Source organism: Pan troglodytes, chromosome 2 (genome assembly GCF_028858775.2).
Source record: "Pan troglodytes isolate AG18354 chromosome 2, NHGRI_mPanTro3-v2.0_pri, whole genome shotgun sequence".
Lineage (NCBI taxonomy): Eukaryota > Metazoa > Chordata > Mammalia > Primates > Hominidae > Pan > Pan troglodytes.
Window position 1 is genome coordinate 201,027,213 of NC_086015.1, and position 25,581 is coordinate 201,052,793.

General features: G+C 39.6%; 2 protein-coding genes across 29 annotated transcripts in view; one reads left to right on the forward strand and one right to left on the reverse strand.

Annotated features, from left to right (window-relative positions):
* LRCH3 (leucine rich repeats and calponin homology domain containing 3) overlaps positions 1 to 25,581 on the forward strand; it is a 104,045-nt gene that overhangs the window by 60,594 nt on the left and 17,870 nt on the right. For 7 of the 28 annotated variants that reach the window (XR_010155426.1, XR_010155428.1, XR_010155427.1 and 4 more), the window contains exons 11-17: positions 2,788 to 2,839; positions 3,306 to 3,455; positions 7,990 to 8,049; positions 9,822 to 9,875; positions 15,413 to 15,484; positions 22,718 to 22,766; positions 23,415 to 23,522. Coding sequence is in view for 14 of the 28 variants with exons in the window: in XM_054682513.2 (XP_054538488.1) it covers positions 2,788 to 2,839; positions 3,306 to 3,455; positions 7,990 to 8,049; positions 9,822 to 9,875; positions 15,413 to 15,484; positions 22,718 to 22,766; positions 23,415 to 23,522 (545 nt within the window). In the remaining 14 variants the exon portion in view is untranslated. Of the gene's footprint in view, positions 1 to 2,787; positions 2,840 to 3,305; positions 3,456 to 7,989; positions 8,050 to 9,821; positions 9,876 to 10,880; positions 11,364 to 15,412; positions 15,485 to 22,717; positions 22,767 to 23,414; positions 23,523 to 25,581 lie in introns of those variants that run through there. The other 21 variants (XR_010155430.1, XR_010155432.1, XR_010155431.1 and 18 more) reach the window with 6 other exon arrangements.
* Positions 3,917 to 7,868, reverse strand: LOC107970892 (large ribosomal subunit protein uL22-like). Its single transcript, XM_063806556.1, has one exon. It carries the CDS (start codon positions 6,380 to 6,382, stop codon positions 5,828 to 5,830), a length of 555 nt encoding a protein of 184 aa, XP_063662626.1. The 5' UTR covers positions 6,383 to 7,868; the 3' UTR covers positions 3,917 to 5,827.

Consider the following 25,581-nt stretch of genomic DNA (forward strand, 5'->3'; position numbering starts at 1 on the left):
GGTTTTTTGTTTTTTTTTTTCCCAGATGGAGCCTCACTCTGTCGCCAGGCTGGAGTGCAGTGGCGCGATCTTGACTCACTGCAACCTCCACCTCCCAGGTTCAAGCGATTCCCCTGCCTCAGCCTTCTGAGTAGCTGGGACTACAGGCGCGCACCACCACACCCGGCCAGTTTTTCGTATTTTTTAAGTAGAGACGGAGTTTCACCATGTTGACCAGGATGGTCTCTATCTCCTGACTTTGTGATCCGCCCGCCTTGGCCTCCCAAAGAAGTGCTGGGATTACAGGCGTGAGCCACTGCACCCGGCCCTGCTGATAGGTTTAATAAGGGGAGGACTAAGAAATAGCTATTGGATTTGGGGATGTCAAGATCATTGACAAACTTGTGAGGTGAAAGAACAGTTTTAGTGAAACTGAAAGGACGGGACGCAGATTGGATTGGGTGCAAAATACAGTAATGAGATAAAGTGGAAACAATGGGTTTACTGGCTTTTTAGAGAAGTATTGTAAAAAGAGGGTAAATGAATATATGTACTTGTAATCCCAGCACTTTGAGAGGCTAAGGTGGGTGGTTTGCTTGAGCCCAGGAGTTCGAGACCAGCCTGGGCAACATGGCGAAACCCCATCTCTACCAAAAATAGACAAAAATTAGCCAGGCATGGTGGTGCACACCTGTAGTTCCAGCTGCTTGGGAAGCTGAGGTAGGATTGCTTAACTCTGGGAGGTGGAGGTCTCAGCTGAGATCGCACCACTGCATTCAAGCCTGGACAACAGAGTGAGATGAGACTCTGTCAAAAAAAAAGAAAGAAAGAAAGAAAGAAAGAAACATAGGTAGAAAGAAGATTTAAAGGAGATACATACATGTTATCTGCATTTTTGTTTTTTATGTCTCAGTATTCCATGCTTTTTCGGGGGAGGGTGCTACTGTCATTCATTCAAGCAATATTTCTTAAGCACTAGAAAGTGCTTAAGAAAGTAGAAAGAAGGTGTGTATTAAAAAATTGAAAAGCGGCTGGGCACGGTGGCTCACACCTGTAATCCCAGCACTTTGGAAGGCTGAGGTGAGTGGATCACCTGAGGTCAGGAGTTCAAGACCAGCCTGGCCAGCATGGTGAAACCCCGTCTCTACTAAAAATACAAAAATCAGCCGAGTGTGGTGGCGAGTACCTGTAATCCCAGCTACTCAGGAGGCTGACGCAGAAGAATCTCTTGAACCTGGGAGGTGGAGGTTGTGGTGAGCGAGATCGTGCCACTGCACTCCAGCCTGGGTGACAGGGCAAGACTCTGTCTCAAAACAAAACAAAACAAAAATTGAAAAGCATTTTTAAAGTTTAGTGTTCAGGTTAGGGCACATAAACACACTTGAGTTGGTTTATTTGGTCCTTTCTATGTTTTGTTTCAGTTCATCTACAGATGGCCGCTAAAAGCTATGGGAAATTTTAACAGTGAAATTAGTAATCTAGGGAGAAATTTGCAGTTAATTCCTGTTACTCTAAATGTGTAATCAGGGCGTGGCGCGGTGGCCCACACCCGTAATCCCAGCACTCGGAGGCCTCGGTGGGTGGATCACTTGAAAGCTCAGGAGTTTGAGAGCGACCTGGGTTAACCTAGCAAAACCCGGTCTCTACAAAAACTGCAGAAATAAGCCTGGGTTGGTTGACACACACCTGTAGGCCAGCTGTTCGAAAGGCTGAGGCGATATTATCGCTTGAGGCCAGGAGGTCGAATCTGCAGTGAGCCATGATCACGGCATTGCACTCCACCTTGGGCCACAAAAAAAACAAAAACAAAAAACAGCTGGGCGCAGTGGCTCACACGCCTGTAATCCAATTACTTTAGGAGGCTGAGGTGGGAGGATGGCTTGAGGGGCAGGAGTTTGAGACCAGCCTGGGCAACATAATAAGACCCTCATTGCCACAGAAAAATTAAAAAAAAAAAAAAAAAAACAAAGACAGCTGGGCATGATGGCTGGAGCCCAGGAGGTCAAGACTGCAGTGAGCCATGATGATGGGTTTTTTTTGGTTCCCCTAGTTAGCACACTGATTTCAGTGCCTGTAGATCAGCCTGATAGGCTAATCATCATAGTTTTGGAGGCCACGTCCTAAACGTCAGACAGTAACTAATCTTGCCAGTTTTAGTTTCAGACACAAAGATGAGTTACAGAGACTTGAGCAATGAAATCTGTTTCAGGAAAAGGATAAATAGTAAACTATAAGAATTAACACTGATAGCAGTGAGAAGGAAGTACTACTTTTTTTTGTTTTTTTTTAAGCATTAAAAAGGGCTTTGTATTTTTCTTAAAAATAAAAAAACCAGAATCTTTATTTCTGTGTTAAAATTGCTTCATCGATTGAAAATAAGAGCAGGTGTGCTTTATAAGTACAGTTACGAGGTTCTGTAGTTGATAAAAATGACTGTATGTAAAAGGATCTCAGTTTACATGTATCGTGTTTTAATCATGGTGGTAACAAAGATAATAGTTATTTGTGTTATAAAGAAATGATACTGTTTGCAAGGTGATCTCAATTAACTGTATTGTTGGTATTGGCTGACGTAGACAGTTGATACCACATGAAACGTGAGTTGGAGGCATCAGATTTTCCTCTGGTTTCACTTAATGACTTGGACTTAGGTTTACAAAATGCAGCTACTCCTTCAATGCTAACTAGGCAGTTTGCTACTGATTAATAGAAAGCTACATTTACAATAAAAATTTCATTTGTTTTTTATGTATCTGTTTGTCTTTTTATCAAAGAGTTTTTTTCTTTCTTTTTTCTTTTTTGGGTCAGGGTTCCAGCTGAGCCATCTTCCCTCCTGTCACTATCAGCAAGTCACAATCAGGTAATGTTTAGTAGTTGTGTTTATTTTTGCTTTTTAAACTAAGATTTTTTTTCTTTTATAATACTTAAATTGCCATTAATTGCCAGGTATATTTAAGCATTACTAGCTGTCTCAATCGATTAATATAACATATGTACGTGATACTTGCTAACAGTGTTTTTAGACACTAGATAGAAAATCTTTACCTTCATGATGGCTTTATAGTATTAGTTTGGTGCAAAAGTAATTGCAGTTTCTCCCATCACTTTCAATGGCAGAAACTGCAATTACGTTTGCACCAACCTAATATATATAAGAACCGTGCAAAGATGGGAAAAGATTAGCCAATAAACACATTTCAAGCAATGCTAGGTGACTTCAAAGCAAAAGTTGCATGGGTCAACAGTAGTTCCCTAAATTGATAGGGAATATTGGTAACGTGATCCTCATTTTTACTTTCGTATGCACAATAACGCTTTGGTTCCAGCTGTCACACACAGACCTGGAACTTCATCAGAGAAGGGAGCAGTTAGTAGAGCGCACTCGGAGAGAGGCTCAGCTTGCTGCCCTGCAGTATGAGGAGGAGAAAATAAGGACCAAGCAGATCCAGAGAGATGCTGTCCTGGACTTTGTCAAAGTGAGTCGTTTGAATGATGCTGTTCAAGCTGCTGACTGGCTAAGTGCTTATTTGTTTGGTCAGGCCCGTTGGTTTTTATTGTCCATTAAAATGTCGACCATTTTTCTCTCTGTAAGGAATCTTGACTAAATAGAGTGTCTGTTTTACTTGTGTCTATCTGCATGAGGACAGTACAAGTGATTATCTTATTAACGGTAAATCTGTCATTGGACATGTCACTTTACTATCCAGCTGCCATTTCCTCAATTTCTAGTGTCATAGTAAAGATCAGTAAGATGAAAGTGAAAGTGCTGTGTGAACCATAAAAGGCCCGTGCAGATGCAAACTGTTACTCAGACCTCTCTCCAGCTTCCTCGCTTTCGTAAATAACAAAAGTTTGCTAGCCTCACAGGCTTAATCCTTTGCAGGAACTTTGATTTGTTCCTTTCTGCTCTCCACACACATTCAATTAACAACGCCATTAATATTTCTTAACGTTTTGCAGCTTCTATAGTAGTGCCTGAAACGTTGTCATTTTATTTTACCTGTGTTACTTATCTTTTTGTTCTGAAATCGTCATTTTTTCTTCATAATTAATTATTTGTAATTTTGTTTACTTAATATCTGTCTCTCATTTATCTGTAAACTCCATGAAGGTAAGAACCATGTCTGTTTTACTTACTGCTGTGTCCCTAGACCTTAGCAGGTCTTAGCTCATAGTAATGGTCAATAAGTATTTGTTGAATGATTAAATGAATTTTTCTTGTCCACTGAAGACTTTCCTGTATTTCATACTTTAACTAGAGACCATCTTCTTTAAGTACAATGCATATGTCTGTTTTACTGTTTTACCTGATAAACTCTTTTTTTCTGAATGTACCAGACCCTTGGCGATGACGTTTAACTCTCTTTCTCACCTGATTCCTCTTCATCCAACAAGTTCCCTTGTCTCTTGTTTTCTATAAAAATGCAGGCAAATCTGGCCGGGTGTGGTGGCTCACGCCTGTAGTCCCGGCACTTTGAGAGGCCAAGGTGGGTGGATCACCTGAGGTCAGGAGTTTGAGACCAGCCTGGCCAACGTGGTAAAACCCTGTCTCAAGTAAAAATTAAAAAATTAGCTGGGCGTGGTGGTGCATGCCTGTAATCCCAGCTAACCAGGAGGCTGAAGTGGAGGAATTGTCTGAGCCCGGGAAACGGAGGTTGCAGTGAGCTGAGATCGCACCACTGCACTTCATGCAGCCTGGTTGACAGAGTGAGACTCCACCTCAAAAAAAAAAAAAAAAAAAAAAGTAGGCAAATCTTTTGACCAATAGCGAAAATACTAAAATTAATATTCCTAGAAGCAGAAGTTCACAAAGGTACCTCCCTCCCTCAAAACCTTGTCTGCCCTGAGATGTTTCTTCTTTTTGTGCCTTTTCAACCCTCATAAGAATTGTTAATGTACTAATGGCCATGTTCTCTTGTCCTCCTTTATCTCTGTCATTGTATTTTCACACAAGTCATCTAATACTATACATACTATGTCTCCTAATTTGTCTAACCATTTCTCTTTCCCTTAAGTCCCTGCTTGATTTGTTACTACATACAAACTTTTTTATATAGTTCTCTTGAAACTAACGGAAATACTTTATTGGTTTATTCTTAATAGGTCATTTGGAGGTGTTCAGGTTTCACAGATGAGGAAGCTGTAGGTCTAGGAAGATTAAGCAATGTGGTCATTTATAGTACATTTGTTTTCTTAATCAGGAGGCAAACCTAGACTTCTGAAAGCCTAACTTGGTTCGTGCATTTGACTTGATAGACCTCTATGGAATGCTGGTTGTACAAGGAATATAAAGATGCATAAAATACAAGCCCTGCCCACCAGGCACAGCTTAGACCTTATCAGGGAAATAAACACAAATAAAACAGAAAATAAGGCAGCTTATAATGAAAGTGCTAGTTTTATATTCAAAACAGTAGAAGACTTAGAGAACAAGTATCATCAGAATTGACCTCAAAAAGAAATTATAGGGACCCTGAAGAGTGAGTAGGTAGGATTTAGCCAGGAAGAAAAGACTGGATGATGGTGTAGGGGGGTTCGTTCTAGGCTGAGGAAATCTAAACAGGATGGGAGCTGGGAATGGCCTTGTGTGATTTGTAGATTTAAAATAATGGCACTTGCAGGAAACACCAGCTGGCCTAGAGAGTTTGTATTGAAGACTTATGGGAAAAATGAATTATTGAGATGATGATAATCGTACTTAAAACTTACTGAATGCTTATTATGTAGTAGGTACTATTTTAAGTACATTATATATATTTACTCATTTAATTCTCCCAACTCTCTTTAGGTAACCATTTTTTCTTTTTTTTTTTTTTTCCTTTTAATTACATTTATTTTAATGCTGAATTTACTCCCGTGCCGTAAGTTTTTGTTTCTTCAGTTTCTTCTGGGATATCTTTTTCTTCTGGGCAACCTCCTCTTCTGGTTTAGGAACAATCTGTTCCTTTTCCGTAAGGATCATCTCAGTGTGGCAGGGAGAGCTCATGTATGGGTTAATCCGACCATGAGCTCTGTAGGTCCGGCGGCACATCTTAGGTGCTTTGTTCACTTGGATATGCTCAATGACCAGAGAACCTACATCTGAACCCTTAAGTTCAGCATCACTCTCTGCATTTTTAAGCATGTGCAGCAAAAATTCAGCACTCCTTCTGGGCCACCGACCTTGTGTCCAGCCCCACTGCTTGGCCTGCGCACACCTGCCAACTCCATCATTGTAACGTCGGAATGGTACACGCTGTTTCTGTAAAGTGACATCTTTCAGATACTTCGTGGCTTTTCGTATATGCATACCCTTGGTGGCCTGAGCAGTTCCACGAGTGTTCTTAAAGTGAACACGAAGATTGGAACCTCTTGATTTGCATGATTTCGTGGGGTTCTCCGGGTCAAGTGAATAGCGAACCATTTTTCACAGATTACCTCAGGCTGCTTAGGGAAAGAGCCCATTTTTTCTTTTTATGAACAAGGAAACACGCTCGAGAGAATAACAGTTTACTAAGATTAAATACTCAGGAAGTGGCAGGATTAAAATCCTGTGATTAGAACAAGGCAGGTTGGCTCTGAAGCCTATTCTGTGAGCACAGTCTGTGCTGCCTCTCGGTAATAATGGTTAACACTGAATCTTAAGTGCTGTTCTATGTGTTTTGCATAAATTAACTTACTCAGTTTGCCTTCTGTAGAAGTTACACAGCCAGTAAGAGATAGTCAACTTGTAGAGAGTCTTGGTTAAATGTCAAATTAGTGTTGGATCTTGATCTATTAAGTAAAAGAGAACACTTGAGTTTCAAAGCAGGAAAAAACATGAGAAGAGAGAGACTTCTGAAAAACTAATTGACTTGCGTTAGAACTGGTTAGGAAGAAAGAGACTAGAAAGAGGAAAATGAAGAAGGAAATTGCAATAGTTAGACTGGGGTGCAAAATAAGGCATAAAAACCAGATGGTTTCTAAGGGTCCTGAGGGTTGGCAGTATTGCAGTGACAAGAGCCTGAATTCAGAAATCTCTGCATTTGAATCCAGCTTTGCCACTTGCTGTGCGCTTGACTTTCAGAAAGTTACTGAGCCATTTTATGCTGTTAGGTTCCTCCTGTGTGTGATATTTAACTATTAAATATTAACTGTCTCAGAATTATTATGGATATACCTAATGCTTAATACTAGTATGGTAGATGCTATATCCCCTGTTACTATAATAAAATGGATTTGCTGAATTACCTATAAGAGAGATGGTGAATAAATCACAGATGGTGAATAAATCACTGAAGAGGGTGAAAAAAAAGAAGCTCCCAAAGCAAGGTTTGGAGGCTGAAAGATGGTTTCAAATGAGGGTCTAGCATTGTGGAAAGAACGCAGGCTTTGCAGTCGGAAGGCAGGCCCAAACCAGTTATGCTGCTGACGAACTTGGAGACCTTGCACGTGCCGCATAACCTCTCTTCTCGATTTTCTCATCTCTAAATGAATATGATGATGATATTTTATCTCACACAGTAGAAGAATCACTGAAATACTGTGTACACAGTGACATACAGTAGAGCACGTTGTAAAGCAGGGACCACACCAATGCTATAATGTTATTATTAGATTATTAGACATCACACGTTGGAGAAAATAGCCAGTTAGTATGGGACATTGTGAGTTTGTTTTTGAATGTGTCAGATATGAGGTGGAGTGGGGTTTCCAAGTAGAGAGTTTCCATAGACAGTTGAAAACACAAACCTGAGATCTGCTTCTAGCTAAAGTTATTAGCATTCGAGTGATACTAAAGCCATTAGAGGGAGAGAATAAGTTCATCGAGTAAGAGGTCAATATTCTGATTGTAAATGTGTTTGTGTAGTTATATGTATAGTTTTTAAAATTTCTATCTAAACATTTTCTAACTAGTAAATCTAGAAAAATGCTATAAACAAGAGGTAAAAAAATTAATGTGAGTGATTATTTTAGTAAATAGAATTTGTTATTTGCAGTGTTCCAGGCTCTAACCAACTTCCTTTTTTGGGGGGTTTTGGGATTATATAGCAAAAAGCATCACAAAGTCCACAAAAACAGCACCCGCTCCTAGATGGCGTAGATGGTGAGGTAAGTTGATGTAATCTCCTTTTCTTTGGAGTTGATTATTTTTGCAATGGAAATGAAATGTTTACATGTAATTGTCATGTTTTCAGTGCTCGGAATATTGCCGTTTTTCTTTTTCCACCTCACAATATTCTCCTTATGAGGGAGATGATACAAGCCAAGGAGTTTACTAGAATCTATAGATCAAGGCTTTTTTCAGCTATACACATCCATCTAGAGATGATATTTCCCTCCCTGACCCCCACCAGAGGCACCGTCCCCGTCTCCTCCACTTTTGAAGCGTTGTGTGTAGAGTCCTGGGAGCCTTACCTGGTACAGGTAAATGGAGTGGCTACTAAACAAAAAAAGACTCTTACATAGGATTTCAGATTCAGTGCTATCAATGATAACACTTATTTTATAATATCAAATAGTACATTTTTCTTACAGATTAACAGAAAATAAATCACTTAAACTTTTAAAAATCTACACACCTCTTTTGATCTGTTAAAATGAAGCTTACTAAATGTTTTTATTGTAGTTGGCTTTCTTATTAACCATTTTCCCTTTAAAAACCTAACAGTTTTTTCTTTTTCTTTTTTTTTTTTTTTTGAGACAGAGTCTCACTTTGTCACCCAGGCTGGAGTGCAGTGGCGCGATACTGGCTCACTGCAACCTCCGACTCCCGTGTCCAAGTGATTCTTCTGCCTCAGCCTCCCAAGTAGCTGGGACTACAGGTGTGCACCACCACGCCTGGCTAATTTTTGTATTTTCAGTAGAGATGGGGTTTCACTGTGTTGGTCAGGCTGGTCTCGAACTCCTGACCTCATAATCCACCTGCCTCGGCCTCCCAAACTGCTGGAATTACAGGCACTTAATTCCACTGCACCTGACCCAGTTTGTTTTAATTTATGATCATTACCTCCTTGAAAAATGCATAAAAGCGTTGTTTCATGTGAATTTTGACTTTGCTTTTCATAAAATAAGTTATTTGAAAACCTAACACGTGGGGCTTTACAAGCAACAATTTTCAGTGTTTTTAAAGCACAGGAGTTTCTGGTATGGAAAAGTGTATTGTTTGAAATGTTTTCAATTGTCCATTAGAAAGGTTTTTAAAAAGTTTTATCAGACATAGAACTACTTCTGTTTTTTTATGTTAGAACATTATATATTTGTATAATACCTCAAAGATTGGCTCCAGCATGTTCACTTGTCTTTTCTTCACCTGGTAATAATTCTAACACATTTTCGACAACCAAAGTTTGATAAATTTAATGTGTGTTTTCTTTTTTACCCCAATATTTCCTTCTTGATGATTGTTTTCAAGTAATTCATTCTCAAGAAAACTAAAGCTCCACAGGAAAATAACATAAACAGTTCTAAAAATTGTAATTGTACTTTTCATTTTGCTTAAGAAAGAAAATGAAGAGATACTTAGACTAGAAATTATGACTCTGGGCTTCTTGTTTGTCACTGGCTCACTAAATGACCATAGGTTCTTTATGTTATTGTTACATCTCTCTCCAGCTTTCTGTTCCCTCCTTGCTTTGTAAGGTTTTAGGCAATAAGATCGTATTTGAAGTTGTTTAAACTCTGGGAGAAGATCAGTACTCAGAACCAACTTACTGACTATTATAATGCATGAATTCCAGATGATTGTGAATGTGGTCCTCTATGTCAGCGTCTTCAAAAGTATGTCTTAATATGTCTCTTCCCTTGTGTGTGTATTCGTGAAATACGTCACACGTGTGCGTAGTTTGTTTCTGACATGGCTTCATTTTTCTCCATCTCTCCAGTGCCCCTTCCCATCCAGAAGGTCTCAGCACACTGATGATAGTGCCTTGTGCACGGTAAGAGTTTTGCACAAAACGGAGTTTCGCATTTCTGTGTTTAGAGATTGTACTTTTTATTCAGAAACTATCTAAATACCATAAAACATGATGAGCATCATTACTAAATGCTTTATGAAGAACTAAACCATTTTCCCACATGACCATTTGTGATTGACCCAGTGTTTCAAAGTTCTGCAGCTCACATCTTTGTCAGTGCCACCGAAAGGAAAACATTTGCCTTGAGAACCATATTGGCTTTGTGTGTGCTGGGAATGGAGGCATAACATAATATTCATGTTTTAAATGTGTCTAATTCCAGGAGCACTTACTTTATTATTCATTAATTTGGCTCATGGGTCACCTGTATGTTAAGGTGACTCATGACACTGATTGCACAGCCGTATATTTGGCATCCAATTTTATGATGTATTTTCAGCTACTGAAAATCCTTCACTTTGGTTTTAAATACTTACAGCTCAAGATTATTCCTTCATGTTCACTTTTTAAACCCAAGGAAACATTAACTGCTGATCGTGTTGAACACTGGCTTACTCTTATTGCCTGTTTCATCAGCTCAAAAGGAGTATAAGATGGAAGGTTTATTTAACGTCTTATTAGCCTTGCGAAAGAATTCTAACCATTTCTAGAATTTCTTTCCCCATCATGTTTTATGTGATTGTTTTCATAGTAGTATGTTCAGAGGTCTAGTGCCTACAGTGCTAGTAACTGCTGCCAGGGTGCATCCTGCTGCGTGAGCTGCATGCCTCAGCATGACATTCCCGTTACATCAGCTTCCGTGGTCTGTTCGCATTGCTGTGTATTCCACAACCTTCATTTCCTTTGAGATGGATAAAGCACCTTTTAACTGGGCGGTCTTATACGTGAATACAATCATCACACTCTAGAGTTTTAGTTTAAGTGAATTGGCCTAAGAAGCGAATAATAAGTTAAAAATGTAGACAAATATTGAGAGCCTCCGACGATCCAAACACTTACCAAAATTATCTCATTTACTCCTCACAGCAACCTTAAAAGTGAAGGTTAAACTTATCACCTTTTTACAAATGATTACTGAGGCCCAGAATGTGACTTGTCCAATGTCGCATAGACAGTAAGTGCAAGGCTGGGAATCCACATCTGTCTGGCTGATGGGAGAACCTGCATTAAACACCATACTGAAACTGAAAACCGTTTAGGAAACCGAAGGTTTAATAACACATGGAATAAGTGGTATAAGTCTGAGTGCCAAGACTTTTTTGTCAACAAAACAGTGGAATTTAGAAAAACAACAACAGCAAAATCCCCTTAGTGCGTAACTTGAAATTCCCTTCGGCCGTTTGTCAAAACACACTCACTTAAGTTTTAGTTCTCACTATTCATATCTGATCCTCCAAATTAGACGGCCTTTAAAACACATCTCACATTTCTTTGTCTGCCAAATAGTGTCCAACCAACACTGTGCAAAAAGAGTCGTATTTTAAATAAAACCTCATATTATCAAAACTGCTTCAGAAGGCTCCCGTTGCTTAGAGTGAAGTCCGAACGTGGCCTCGAAGCTCCTTCGTGCTCTACTGCCTCCCTCTCCAGTCTCCTCTCTGGGCTTGTGCCATACCAGCATTGTTTCCAGCTCTTCAGATATCATAAGCCCTTTCCCATCTCAGACCTTTGCAAATGCTGTTTCTTTTACATAGAATGCCTTTCCCTCCCTGCATGTACCCCTTGATTAATTCCTACTCATCTATCAGGTATTTGTTTAAATGTCCCATCTTTAACATGACTTTTCGGCAGCCCACTACCCTTAAATCAGCCCACAGTTTGACAGTTAAATAAACTGACAGGAGCTCCAGTACGTTTGATGAAAAGGAGGCCCAGGAAGTATACATAGTGTATTACTGTTGTCACGGTAATTTTTTTATCATGGTAGTTTTATTTGGGTGTTTATTATTTTATTTTGTATTTTTTAATTTAATTTTATTCTTTATTTTTATTTATTTAATTATTTTGAGACAGAGTCTCCCTCTGTTGCCGAGGCTGGAGTGCAGTGGCATGAACATGGTTCCTGGAAGCATCAGCCTCTTGAGTAGCTGGGACTACAGGTGCATGCACCACACGTGGCTAATTTTTTTATTTTTTTGTAGAGTCAGGGTCTCACTGTGCTGCCCAGGCTGGTCTCTAACTCCAGGGCTCAAGCAATCCTCCTGCCCCAGCCTCCCAAAGTGCTGAGATTACAGGCATGAGCCACCGTGCCCAGCTTGTTTATTCTTTTATTATCTCTTTTCTGTTGGACTACTAGACTATAAGCTTCATGAACACAAGGATATTCTATTTTGTCTTAATATACCTTAATACACTCCATCCCTACCACAGTTCCTGGGATATATTAGGTGCTCAATAAATATTTCCTGAATGAACATATAAATTCTGTGCATCTACTGATTATTAAATTGTTTCGTGATGAAAAGGTCTGATGAATGATATCATAAGGTAAATGCTGAATTTGATTTAAAGACCTTGAAACTTACGATTTGAAATGAAGATTTATAACAGCTAATATCAGTTTACACTGACATTGTCTTCGGGCTGCCCCTCAAGCTTCTATTAATATCAGTTTACACTGACATTGTCTTCGGGCTACCCCTCAAGCTCCTGTTAATATCAGTTACACTGACATTGTCTTCGGGCTACCCCTCAAGCTCCTGTTAACATCAGTTTACACTGACATTCTCTTCGGGCTACCCCTCAAGCCCCTGTTAATATCAGTTACACTGACATTGTCTTCGGGCTACCCCTCAAGCTCCTGTTAACATCAGTTTACACTGACACTGTCTTCGGGCTACCCCTCAAGCTCCTGTTAATATCAGTTTACACTGACATTGTCTTCGGTCTGCCCCTCAAGCTCCTGCTAGTATCAGTTACACTGACATTCTCTTCGGGCTACCCCTCAAGCTCCTGTTAACATCAGTTTACACTGACATTGTCTTCGGTCTGCCCCTCAAGCTCCTGCTAGTATCAGTTACACTGACATTCTCTTCGGGCTACCCCTCAAGCTCCTGTTAACGTCAGTTTACACTGACATTGTCTTCGGTCTGCCCCTCAAGCTCCTGCTAGTATCAGTTACACTGAGATTCTCTTCAGGTTACCCCTCAAGCTCCTGCTAATATCAGTTACACTGACATTCTCTTCAGGCTACCCCTCAAGCTCCTGCTAGTATCAGTTACACTGACATTCTCTTCGGGCTACCCCTCAAGCTCCTGCTAGTATCAGTTACACTGACATTGTCTTCGGGCTACCCCTCAAGCTCCTGTTAACATCAGTTTACACTGACATTGTCTTCGGGCTACCCCTCAAGCTCCTGTTAATATCAGTTACACTGACATTGTCTTCGGGCTACCCCTCAAGCTCCTGTTAACATCAGTTTACACTGACATTCTCTTCGGTCTACCCCTCAATATCAGTTACACTGACATTCTCTTCGGGCTACCCCTCAAGCTCCTGTTAACATCAGTTTACACTGACATTGTCTTCGGTCTGCCCCTCAAGCTCCTGCTAGTATCAGTTACACTGACATTCTCTTCGGGCTACCCCTCAAGCTCCTGCTAGTATCAGTTACACTGAGATTCTCTTTAGGCTGCCCCTCAAGCTCCTGTTAATATCAGTTTACACTGACATTGACTTCGGTCTGCCCCTCAAGCTCCTGCTAGTATCAGTTACACTGACATTCTTTTCGGGCTACCCCTCAAGCTCCTGCTAGTATCAGTTACACTGAGATTCTCTTCAGGCTGCCCCTCAAGCTCCTGTTAATATCAGTTTACACTGACATTGTCTTCGGGCTACCCCTCAAGCTCCTGCTAGTATCAGTTACACTGACATTCTCTTCGGGCTACCCCTCAAGCTCCTGTTAACATCAGTTTACACTGACATTGTCTTCGGGCTACCCCTCAAGCTCCTGCTAGTATCAGTTACACTGACATTCTCTTCGGGCTACCCCTCAAGCTCCTGTTAACATCAGTTTACACTGACATTGTCTTCGGGCTACCCCTCAAGCTCCTGTTAACATCAGTTTACACTGACATTGTCTTCGGGCTACCCCTCAAGCTCCTGTTAACATCAGTTTACACTGACATTGTCTTCGGGCTACCCCTCAAGCTCCTGTTAATATCAGTTACACTGACATTGTCTTCGGGCTACCCCTCAAGCTCCTGTTAACATCAGTTTACACTGACATTGTCTTCGGTCTGCCCCTCAAGCTCCTGCTAGTATCAGTTACACTGACATTCTCTTCGGGCTACCCCTCAAGCTCCTGTTGCTTTCGTCTACATCAGGTCTCATTTTAAAAGAATATGAGGCTCATTTTACCTCTTCTTCCTCCACTCCTAGTTTTCCTTTTTATATTTGACATTGGCAGTAGTTCCAGTACCTTTGATTAAAAAGCAGGCCCAGGAAATCTAAACCCCAGAAGTATACACAGTGTATTACCACTGTCACAGTTTTGCTCTTTGGTATATTTTTATCTTCATTATTTGCTGCCTGAAGATAGATTTTGTGATACATATAATACATTGTGTGTTACATGCTGCTTTTGTTAAATAAAAATATGTTAATTCTCATTAAAAATACAGTTGTATTTATTTTATTGACCATATACATACCTTTTCCTAAACACCCGTTTGTTTTCTTGTTCATTTATCTCATAGTTTAGAAATTTATGGTCCTAGTTTAAATTTTTAAAAATTACTTATAAAGACTTCACTGTTTTTAAGCTCTTGGCATTTTGTTGTTTTAATAGGTAAAACCTTATCCAGGGCTCTTTGTGAAAGTATTGTCTTCTCTGATTTCCACTCTCCATGTGGCAAATGAGAAAAATTGTCATGTTTTGAGCACCTCTTACCTGTATTCAAAATTCTATGTAATACTTTAAATTTTTTTCTTTTTAATTGACAATAATTATATAGATACAATCTAACTATATCTCTAATACAGCTAACCAGTTGTTATGTTGGTTGGTGAAAGATAAAGGATTCGAAGAAAAGGGAAATTCCACCTTCCCCTCTTATAGTCATTAGGAGTTTCACAGAGGCAGAGATGAAATGCCAGTTCCTCCTTTAGGTTGATGCAGAATCCTCATGTCCTAATTATAATATATCTAATTTGGATTAATGTTGAAAAGATATTGTTTTTATTCATGCCAGTTCTGCTTGGTTAAAATCCCTCATCGTAGGAACAGGACTCACTAGTTTCAAGGCTACTATGCTAACAATGTTGATGTTCTGTTTTATTTCTGCATAAAATCATTTTTCAGAAATCATGCCTCTCATTTCTTGATTAATGTGGCATGAGGTATTGAGACTATCCTGAATTATACACGTGGAAAAACTGTGTCCATGGGTTTTTGTCCCCCAAATATTCTCTTCCTGCCCTGTCAGTAGCTTAGTAAACCATTTGAAAGATTGTCAGTGACCTTTCCTTTTCTCATTTCACTAGTCAGATCTGCCTGCCTGACATTTGCTAACATAATTGCTGCCTTCTGTTTCTTCTCTTTCTCATTTGAAATGTAGTCGCTGTCAGGGTTGAATCAAGTGGGCTGTGCTGCTACCCTGCCTCATTCTTCTGCCTTCACGCTTCTTAAGGTATCTCTTGTTATTGTAATTCACCAGGAAGTTTGGGGAGGAGGTGGATATAAGGTCTTGAATTTTTCGGTGAATTGATCTAACAGTCTGAAATATAGGATCGCATAAATATACCTGTTTATGGAACTATTTGTTTAACATTGATTTCCCTTGAAATTTTTTGAAAGTTTTATGATGCTAGAGATAGTCATAGAGCTCACATTAATTCTTCGTATTCAGATTGTTTGATGTGTCATTCTGATTTTTTTATCAAAGGTGTTTTTCTTGTGAGTTATTATTTCACTTTGGTTAGTATATAATATTGAATTAACTCTGTTGTCTAATGTGCACGCAAAATAATTTGAGTCCAAAAAAACTATCACTACCAAAACCTTCTACAGTAGGGGTCAACCAACTATGGCCCCTAGGCCACCTATTTATAAGTAAAGCTTTATTTTTACATAGCCAGTCCCTTTTGTTTATGCATTGCCTATGGCTGCTTGCACAGTAAACAGCTGAGGTGGAATAATTGTGACCAACATCATATACCTACAAGCCTAAAATATATACAGTCTGGCCCTATAAGAAAAAAAATCGCAAACCCCTGCTTTTTATCAGCAATAATGTCATAAGAGATGATACATTCCACCTTCTGGAAAAATTTAATCTAAACTCTAAAAATTAAGAACCTGTAGTATTTTATTTTTTGAAGGCCTCTAGGAGTGGTAATTCCATATTTGTTATCACTGGATATGTACAAAATGATCAATAATTCTCACTGTCAAGAAGACCTTTGTCTAACTTACAACTGTCCTGCTGTGGTTTATACTTCTTTCCAGAGTGGAGATTTTCTAGTTATTTAGCATTTTTTAATGTAAGAATCCTTTTTTTTTTTTTTACACAAAATACAATATTTTTTTAATGTAAGAATTTAAAAACAATTACGATGCCATCCTTAGCTTCTTCCTAAATAAACTCAGATTCTTTTACATGCCTTTCCCATACTGTTCATCTTTAATGAATTTTCACAAGTTCTGTGCCCTCCATTCTGGCTTCATGGTCCAAACTAGAAATACATCCCTCGTTAGAGCTTGCTCATTTAGGGTGATTTTTAAATTTTTGATCTTCATTTTGCTCAGTATCCACTGCAATTCTCAAATGTTTTAGTTATACCTCTTCTATGTGTTGAGACAGGGTCCTGCTCTGTCTGCCAGGCTGGATCCTCCCTCCCTAGCCTCCTGAGTAGCTGGGAATACAGATGCGCACCACCATGCCTGGCTGACTTTTTAAGTTTTTGTAGAAACAAGGTCTCACTGTATTGCCCAGGCGGGTCTCAAACTCCTGGGCTCAAGAGATCATCCTGCCTCGGCCTCCCAAAGTGCTAGGTGTCAGCCACTGCGCCCAACCTCCTTCAACTTCTAAATGACAGTTACTTTCCACATGTTGTATTCTTTATTTTTTCTTGAATATTTAATTTTGCTGTTTGAATATTTTTACTTGTCTCATGTACCAGAATACTTTCAAATTGTTGCATTGAGCCAGGCACACTGGCTCACACCTGTAATCCCAGTGTTGGTAGCCTGAGGGGGAATACAATTGAGGCCAGGAACTCAAGGCTGCAGTGAGCTGTGATCACACCACTGTACCCCAGCCTGGGACAGTGCAAGACTGTGTCTCTAAAAACATTAAAACCGAATTCTTGTATCATGCCCTTTTTTTTTTTACTTTTTAATTTTTGTGGGTACATAGTAAGTGTGTATATGGGGTTCATGAGGTATTTTGATATAGGTATACAGTGCATAATAATTATATCAGGTAAATGGGCTATCCATCACCTCAAGCATTTATCCTTTGTGTTACAAACAATCCAGTTATACTCCTTTAGTTATTTTTAAATGTACAATTAAATTATTGACTGTGATGACCATTTTGTACTATCAAATGCTGGATCTTACTCTTTTTATTTTTTTTGGACCCATTAACTGTCCCCATTTCCTTCCCCCACCCTCCCACTACCCTTCCCAGCCTCCGGTAACCCTCAGTTTAGTCTGTCTGCATTGTGCTTTTTTAAATGCTGACCCCAACTTTTTTTTTTTTTTTTTGAGACGGAGTTTTGCTCTTGTTGCCCAGGTTAGAGTGCAATGGCACAATCTCGGCTCACTGCAACCTCTGCCTCCTGGGTTTAAAGCGATTCTCATGCCTCAGCCTCCCGAGTAGCTGGGATTACAGGTGCCCACGACCAAGCCCGGCTAATAACCTCAACTTTATAACAACTGTAAATCTGAGAAACCTCCTCTGGTTATTGTTGAGCATGCCCTACATACCTGGATGCCTCCTGAAAAAACTTCATAATTCTCTTCCATGTGAACCCTTTGCTAGCCGTTCTCAACTGGGATCCTTACTGGAACAACACTGAAAATTATGTCAGCAACTTTTTTTCAAAATGATCTCAAGGAAGGTCCATAACTGGCACCATTCTAGATGTATGGGAGACAAGTTAATTTGTTGTACTCCATGAACACCTTCAGGCATTGTGGCTTATTCAGAGTCATAACTGAGAGTTGTTTTGACTGTGCCAAAAGTTGTGTGGTCCAGACAGACCACAGTGTCTTGTTCTACAGTGACTGTCATATGAGATTAAAAATAAAACTTCACTAGATTTAAGATAGATAAGTCTTTTTTTTCTATCCGACCTGCTGTACTGTCAAATGATTATTTTAAAAGATTTATTCTTTATTTTTTAGTATCTCTATTACTTTCACAGCAATTATACATTATACTTATGAATTTATTTCTTTTATTGCTTAGCTAGGCTTAAAAGTTGAGTTTATGTCAGTTCTGGGTTTTTTTTCTTTCCATTGCCTAAATTCTCTAGTGAGAGATTATTTCTTAACCTTTTTTTTGCTCTCCAGTTTTCCAAGAGTTCCCAAATGTAGTTAATGGCCTCACAGTGATTTAAGCTAATGATTTTTAGTATCCTAGAATGCAAGTCACTTAGATTTATAGCTTTAATAAAAATACATTTCAGAAACCATTTTTACAAGTCTCCTCTCCTCTGGCTTTGTTTTCATCATACCCAGTTGTATATTATCTGTTGCTGTTTCTTTCTTTTTTTTTTTCCTTTGAGATGGACTCTTGCTCTGTCGCTCAGGCTGGAGTGCAGTGGTGAGATCTCAGCTCACTACAAACCTCTGCCTCCCAGTTTCAAGTGATTCTCTTGCCTCAGCCTCCCGAGTAGCTGCGATTACAGGCGCATGCCACCACGCCCAGCTAATTTTTGTATTTTTAGTAGAGATGGGATTTGACCGTGTTGGCCAGGCTGGTTTCAAACTCCTGACCTCAGGCAATCTGCCCACCTCTGCCTCCCGAAGTGTTGGGATTACAGGTGTGAGCCACTGCGCCCGGCCTGTTGCTGTTTCAAACCGAAGGAGAGAACATTTGCTGCCCTTCATTGTTGTTTCAGCTCTTCTCATCTCATAAAGTTGCCTGTTAACTTTCTCCTTTTATTCCTTAATACTTTTAAATTTCTAGTCTATGTCCTGTTAATAAGAAGTGTTTTTTAAATTTCTAGTCTATGTCCTGTTAATAAGTGTTTTTTAAATTTCTAGTCTATGTCCTGTTAATAAGTGTTTTTTAAATTTCTAGTCTATGTCCTGTTAATAAGTGTTTTTTAAATTTCTAGTCTATGTCCTGTTAATAAGTGTTTTTTAAATTTCTAGTCTATGTCCTGTTAATAAGTGTTTTTTAAATTTCTAGTCTATGTCCTGTTAATAAGTGTTTTTTAAATTTCTAGTCTATGTCCTGTTAATAAGTGTTTTTTAAATTTCTAGTCTATGTCCTGTTAATTGTCCTGTTAATAAGTGTTTTTTAAACTTCTAGTCTATGTCCTGTTAATAAGAAGTGTTTTTTAAATTTCTAGTCTATGTCCTGTTAATAAGAAGTGTTTTTTAAATTTCTAGTCTATGTCCTGTTAATAAGTGTTTTTTAAATTTCTAGTCTATGTCCTGTTAATAAGAAGTGTTTTTTAAATTTCTAGTCTATGTCCTGTTAATAAGTGTTTTTTAAATTTCTAGTCTATGTCCTGTTAATAAGTGTTTTTTAAATTTCTAGTCTATGTCCTGTTAATAAGAAGTGTTTTTTAAATTTCTAGTCTATGTCCTGTTAATAAGTGTTTTTTAAATTTCTAGTCTATGTCCTGTTAATAAGAAGTGTTTTTTAAATTTCTAGTCTATGTCCTGTTAATAAGTGTTTTTTAAATTTCTAGTCTATGTCCTGTTAATAAGTGTTTTTTAAATTTCTAGTCTATGTCCTGTTAATAAGTATTTTTTAAATTTCTAGTCTATGTCCTGTTAATAAGTGTTTTTTAAATTTTTGAAAATATTTTTTCCTCCATTGTCTAGAATAATCTCTACCTTGAATGTTTCTCTTTTTGTATTATTGGTCCTTGAACATGTCTTTGTTTAACCAATTTTCTACTTATTCACAGCCCTGGAAAATAAACATAGTCTTTTACTTCCTTGTAAAGATATCTGGCTTTTGCCTCATTTACCTGTTCATTCCTTTTACCAGTTTCTGTTACTCTTGTTTGAATTAAATTTCTTATTTAAATTTCCATTTTTTCTCAACACCCAGAACTTAGTTTACTTGCATCTGTAAACCCGATGAACGTGTCTTTTCCACTTAAGATGTGAACACACTGCCTTACGAGCTCAGCTCACTGTTTAAATCTTAGTTCTCCACCTGTGATATCAAACTAAGGAATTGTTACCAGAAAATTGTCTCCAAGTGAGTCTTGAGAATTTTCTCAACATATGGCCTTGGTTTATTTATTTATTATTTATTTATTTATTTTTAGCAGTTAAAATTATTTGTCCTCATTTATCTGACCCAACTGTAAGTAGCGATGTAAGAGTTCTGAAAATATTGAAACCAATGGTAGGGAAAGTATGGGAGCAGATTTGTATGTTTGTGTTAGTTTTAGAGTCATTATGTCCAGAAATGTGCCTTAGTCGTATCATAAAGTTATAGTATATTTAGATTATATTTCAAGGCAATTAGATGTCAAGGCCTAAAAAACTATTAATGTTATTCTAGCTTTTCTTTTATTTATTTATTTATTTTGAGATGGAGTCTCACTCTGTTGCCCAGGCTGGAATGCAGTGGCGCCATCTCGGCTCACTGCAACCTCCGCCTCCATGTTCAAGCGATTCTCCTGCCTCAGCCTCCCAAGTAGCTGGGATTACAGGCACCACCACCATGCCCAGCTAATTTTTTTATTTTTAGTAGAGACGGGGTTTCACCATGTTGGCCAGGATGGTCTCAATCTCTTGACCACGTGATCCACCCACCTGAGCCTCCCAAAGTGTTGGGATTACAGATGTGGCCCATCGCACCCGGCCTATTCTAGCTTTTCTTAATTGTACTCCCCTGCCAAGTCTTCAGCAGCTTTAACCTAGTCAACCTATATTTCTTTGTAAATTAGCTTAACTACATTTCCCTTTCTTTAGGTAAGCTTTGTAACTGTTTAGCTAGTTCTTCCTCCTTTTTACAGTTCTTTTGGTCAATGAATTGAAAATGTCTTGGACTCAAATACTAGTGTAGAAAATATATCTATCATCTCTTAAACATTTTCTCTCCTAACCGAAATTAGGAAACCTATATTACTTTTTAAAAATATTAAATTTTATTCTCCAGAGAAAAAAGTACTTTAGAAACTATTGTGGAGAAATACTATTAGAAAATAAAATGTTGCTTTTTCTTTCTCATGTATTTCCCAGTAACATTTTCTGTCTTAGGATGATCATTTTTCATAGTCTTAGGAAGAGCTTGTTAAATAATGGACTGTCTTTATATAAACACAACTAGGCCGGGCGTGGTGGCTCATGCCTATAATCCCAGCACTTTGGGAGGCCGAGGCAGGTGGATCACCTGAGGGTCGGGAGTTTGAGACCAGCCTGACCAACATGGAGAAACCCTGTCTCTACTAAAAATAGAAAATTAGCCAGGTGTGGTGGCACATGCCTATAATCCCAGCTACTCGGGAGGCTGAGGCAGGAGAATCACTTGAACCCGAAAGGCAGAGGTTGTGGTGAGCTGAGAGTGCTCTATTGCACTCTAGCCTGGGCAACAAGAGCGAGACTCCATCTCAAAAAAATAAAAAATAAAAAAAGCTGGGCGTGGTGGCTCATACCTGTAATCCCAGCACTTTGGGAGGCCGAGGCAGGCGAATCACCTGAGGTTGGGAGTTCGAGAACAGCCTGACTAACATGGAGAAACCCCATATCTACTAAAAATACAAAAAAATTAGCTGGGTATGGTGGTGCATGCCTGTAATCCCAGCTACTTGGGAGGCTGAGGCAGGAGAATTGCTTGAACCCAGGAGGCGGAGGTTGTGGTGAGCTGAGATCGTGCCATTGCACTCCAGCCTGGGCAATAAGAGCTAAACTCCGTCTCAAAAACAAAAAACAAGAAAACAAAAACTTGGCTTTTAAAAATACAGAATTAATTCATTTCACCAAATCCTCATTTCTTTTTCTTCTTTTTTTTTTTTTTTTTTTCAAAGAGGGGGTCAGGCCAGGCACGGTAGCTCATGCCTATAATCCAGCACTTTGGGAGGCTGAGGCGGGTGCATCGCTTGAGCTCAGGAGGTTGAGACTAACCTGGCTAACATGGCAAGACACTGTCTCTACAAAAAATGCAAAAATTAACTGGGCATGGTGATGTGTCCCTATAGTCTCAACTACTTGGGAGGCTGAGGTAGACGGATCACCTGAGCCTGGGAGATCATGCCATTGCAATCTAGCCTGGGCAACAAGAGTGAGACCTTGTCTCAAAAAGAGAGAGAGAGAGGGAGAGAGAGAGTCTCCCTCTGTCACCCAGGCTGGAGTGCAGTGGCACAATCATTACTCACTGCAGTCTTTCATTCCTAGGCTCAAGCAACCCTCCCTCCTCAGCCTCTACAGGAGCACACCACCATGCCTGACCAATTTTTTAGATGTTTTGTAGACACAGGGTCTCACTATGTTGCCTAGGCTGGTCTCAACTCCTGCTCTCAAGTAATCCTCGCACCTCAGCCTCCCAAAGTACTGGGATTACAGGCATGAGCCACTGCACCTGACCCAAATTCTCATCTCTAGACTTAATCGTGAAGGAGAGTTACCTGTTTTTTGTCTTTTATAATTTCAAAATTACCATAAAAGTAGAAAGTATTTCTTCTTGAATAACAATTATTGATATATGTCTGTTTCTCCACAGAGTGATGACAGACCTAATGCTCTATTAAGTTCACCTGCAACAGAAACAGGTAATAGACACAAAGGTGCAATTAACCACATCAAGATTATAATTCTTTATTTTTTTATTTAAAAAATAATAATAAATAGAGACGAGGCCTTTCTGTGTTGACCAGGGTGGTCTCAAACTCCTGGGCTCAAGGGATCCTCCTGCCTTGTTCTCCCAAAGTGGTGGGATTACAGATGTAAGCCACAGCACCCGGCTAAGATTATAATTTTTTACCAAGATTTTCCTAAATTACTTGTTAGAGAGCTGTGGCTGCTTTTTCTGAGATAGAAATCAGATACAGAATTGGAAACCACTGGGTTGTTTTTTTTTTTTTTCCCATTTTTAAATTAAATTGGTTGCTCAGCTAGTCAGCCATTTGATATGAATAAGTGAACAACAGCCGTAGGTCTGTGGGAGACTGTTCAATATGTTAACATTCATTCCGCCTTTATTGATAACACCAAAAATAACATGACAATGTAAAATACATACGAGCGGTCCTCCTGCTTTCATGATGATTTTCTGTACCAGACTTTTCATTATTAAATAGAATTATTTTATGTCATTGCCATGTTTAATTTTATTTTTTACTTGTTACTTTTGTAACTTGTATGTCTGCTATTATATTTTCATCTCCTTTAATCTCATTTTATTTTTCATGCTAATTTAGTTCATCATTCCCCTGCATATTCTTTTCCTGCTGCTATCCAGAGAAATCAGCCTCAGCGCCCTGAAAGCTTCCTTTTCCGAGCAGGTGTCAGGGCAGAAACCAACAAAGGTAGGTGGTGGTGATTTTAAAAGCCAGGAGCGAGGGGAGGTTTACACAGTGACGCTAGCTGTTAGGTGGATGCTTTTAAACTTCTGCATATAGTATAAGACAAAGCTATCAGCTTGGCAAAAGCATATGTCTGTGATCTCACTGATACTAAAGCAGGAAAATCTTATCTGAATTTGTTTGGATGAGAAAGTTTCTTAGTGCCACCTAAGAGCAGGTTATAGAGTGTTTGAACAAATAAAATGCGCTTTCGAGGCTTTAGAGAATGTTCTTTGTCTTGGTAATGAACTCTTTCACATTTTTCTATTGATAAAAGCTGTTTTCTTAAAACAATAATTGTTTTAAAATCTACTTTAAGTCTCATGTTCTTTTAGTTAATAATGACAAATTTCTCCCTGGTCCCCAAAGAAGTTACCTGGGAGTGGAAACAAACATTTCAAGTCAAAAATAACAACTTTTGTCATGGTGGTGTGTGCCTGTGGTCCCAGCTACTTGGGAAGCTGGCGGGGAGGATTGCTTGAGCCCAGGACTTCAGGGTTACAATGAGTTATAATTAAAAGCACCACTGTTCTCCAGCTTGGCCAACAGAGCAAGACTCTGTCTCTTAAAACAAACAAACAAACAAACAAACAAAAATAAGGTCAGGCGTGGTGGCTCACGCCTGTGATCCCAGTGCTTTGGGAGGCCGAGGCAGGCAGATCACTTGAGGTCGGGAGTTCGAGATCAGCCTGGCTAACGTGGTGAAACCCTGTCTCTATTAAAAATACAAAAAATGGCTGGGCACGGTGGCTCACACTTGTAATCCCAGCACTTTGGGAGGCCAAGGCGAGCAGATCACGTCAGTTGAGGAGTTCATGACCAGCCTGGCCAACATGGCAAAACCCCGTCTCTACTGAAAAAATACAAAAATTAGCCGGGTTTGGCAGCAGGCGCCTGTAATTCCTGCTACTCAGGAGGCTGAGGCAGGAGAATTGCTTGAACTTGGGAGGCAGAACTTGCAGTGAGCCAAGATGGCGCCACTATACTCCAGTCTGGGCGGTAGAGTAACAAACTGGCCAGGCATGGTGGCAGGCGCCTGTAATCCCAGCTACTCGGGAGGCTGAGGCAGAGTCGCTTGAACCCAGGAGGTGGAGGCTGTAGTGAGCTGAGATTGCGCCACTGCACTCCAGCATGGATGACAGTGTGAAACTTATGTCTCAAAAAAAATTTAAAAATAGGCCAGGCGTGGTGGCACATGCCTGTAATCCTCGCACTTTGGGAGGCCGAGGTAGATGGGATCACTTGAGCTAAGGAGTTCGAGACCATCCTGTGCAACATGGCAAAACCCCATCTCTTAAAAAAATACAAAAAATTGGCTGGGTGCGGTGGCTCACACCTGTAATCCCAGCACTTTGGGAGGCTGAGGCGGGCAGATCACGAGGTCAGGAGATCGAGACCATCCTGGCTAACACGGTGAAACCCCATCTCTACTAAAAATACAAAAAAAATTAGCCAGGCATGGTGGCAGGTGCCCGTAGTCCCAGCTACTCGGGAGGCTGAGGCAGGAGAATGGTGTGAACCCGGGAGGCAGAGCTTGCAGTGAGCCGAGATCGCACCACCGCACTCCAGCCTGGGCGACAGAGCGAGACTCCGTCTCAAAAACAAAAACAAAAACAAACAAACAAAAAAAGGCGTGGTGGTGCAGGCCTGTAGTCACAGCTACTTGGGGGGCTGAGGCGGGAGGATGGATTGAGCCCAGGAGGTTGAGGCTGAAGTGAGTCAAGATTGCGCGATTGCACTCCAGCTTGGGTAACAAAGTGAAACCCTGTCTCAAAAAAACAAAAAAAACACAACTTACCTTCAATGTTACCAACAGATGCATTCACAGTAAGATTTAAAAGTCAAACTACAGATGCACTGCTGGTGAGAGTGTAAGAAAGCATGGAAGACTGTTATCAGTCAGCCTCTGTACCCACAGATTCTGTATTTATGGATTCAACCAGTCATGGACAGAAAAATCTTCAGAAACAAGACAACAATAATAAACAATGCCACAATAAAGAAATAATACTAATTTTGAAAT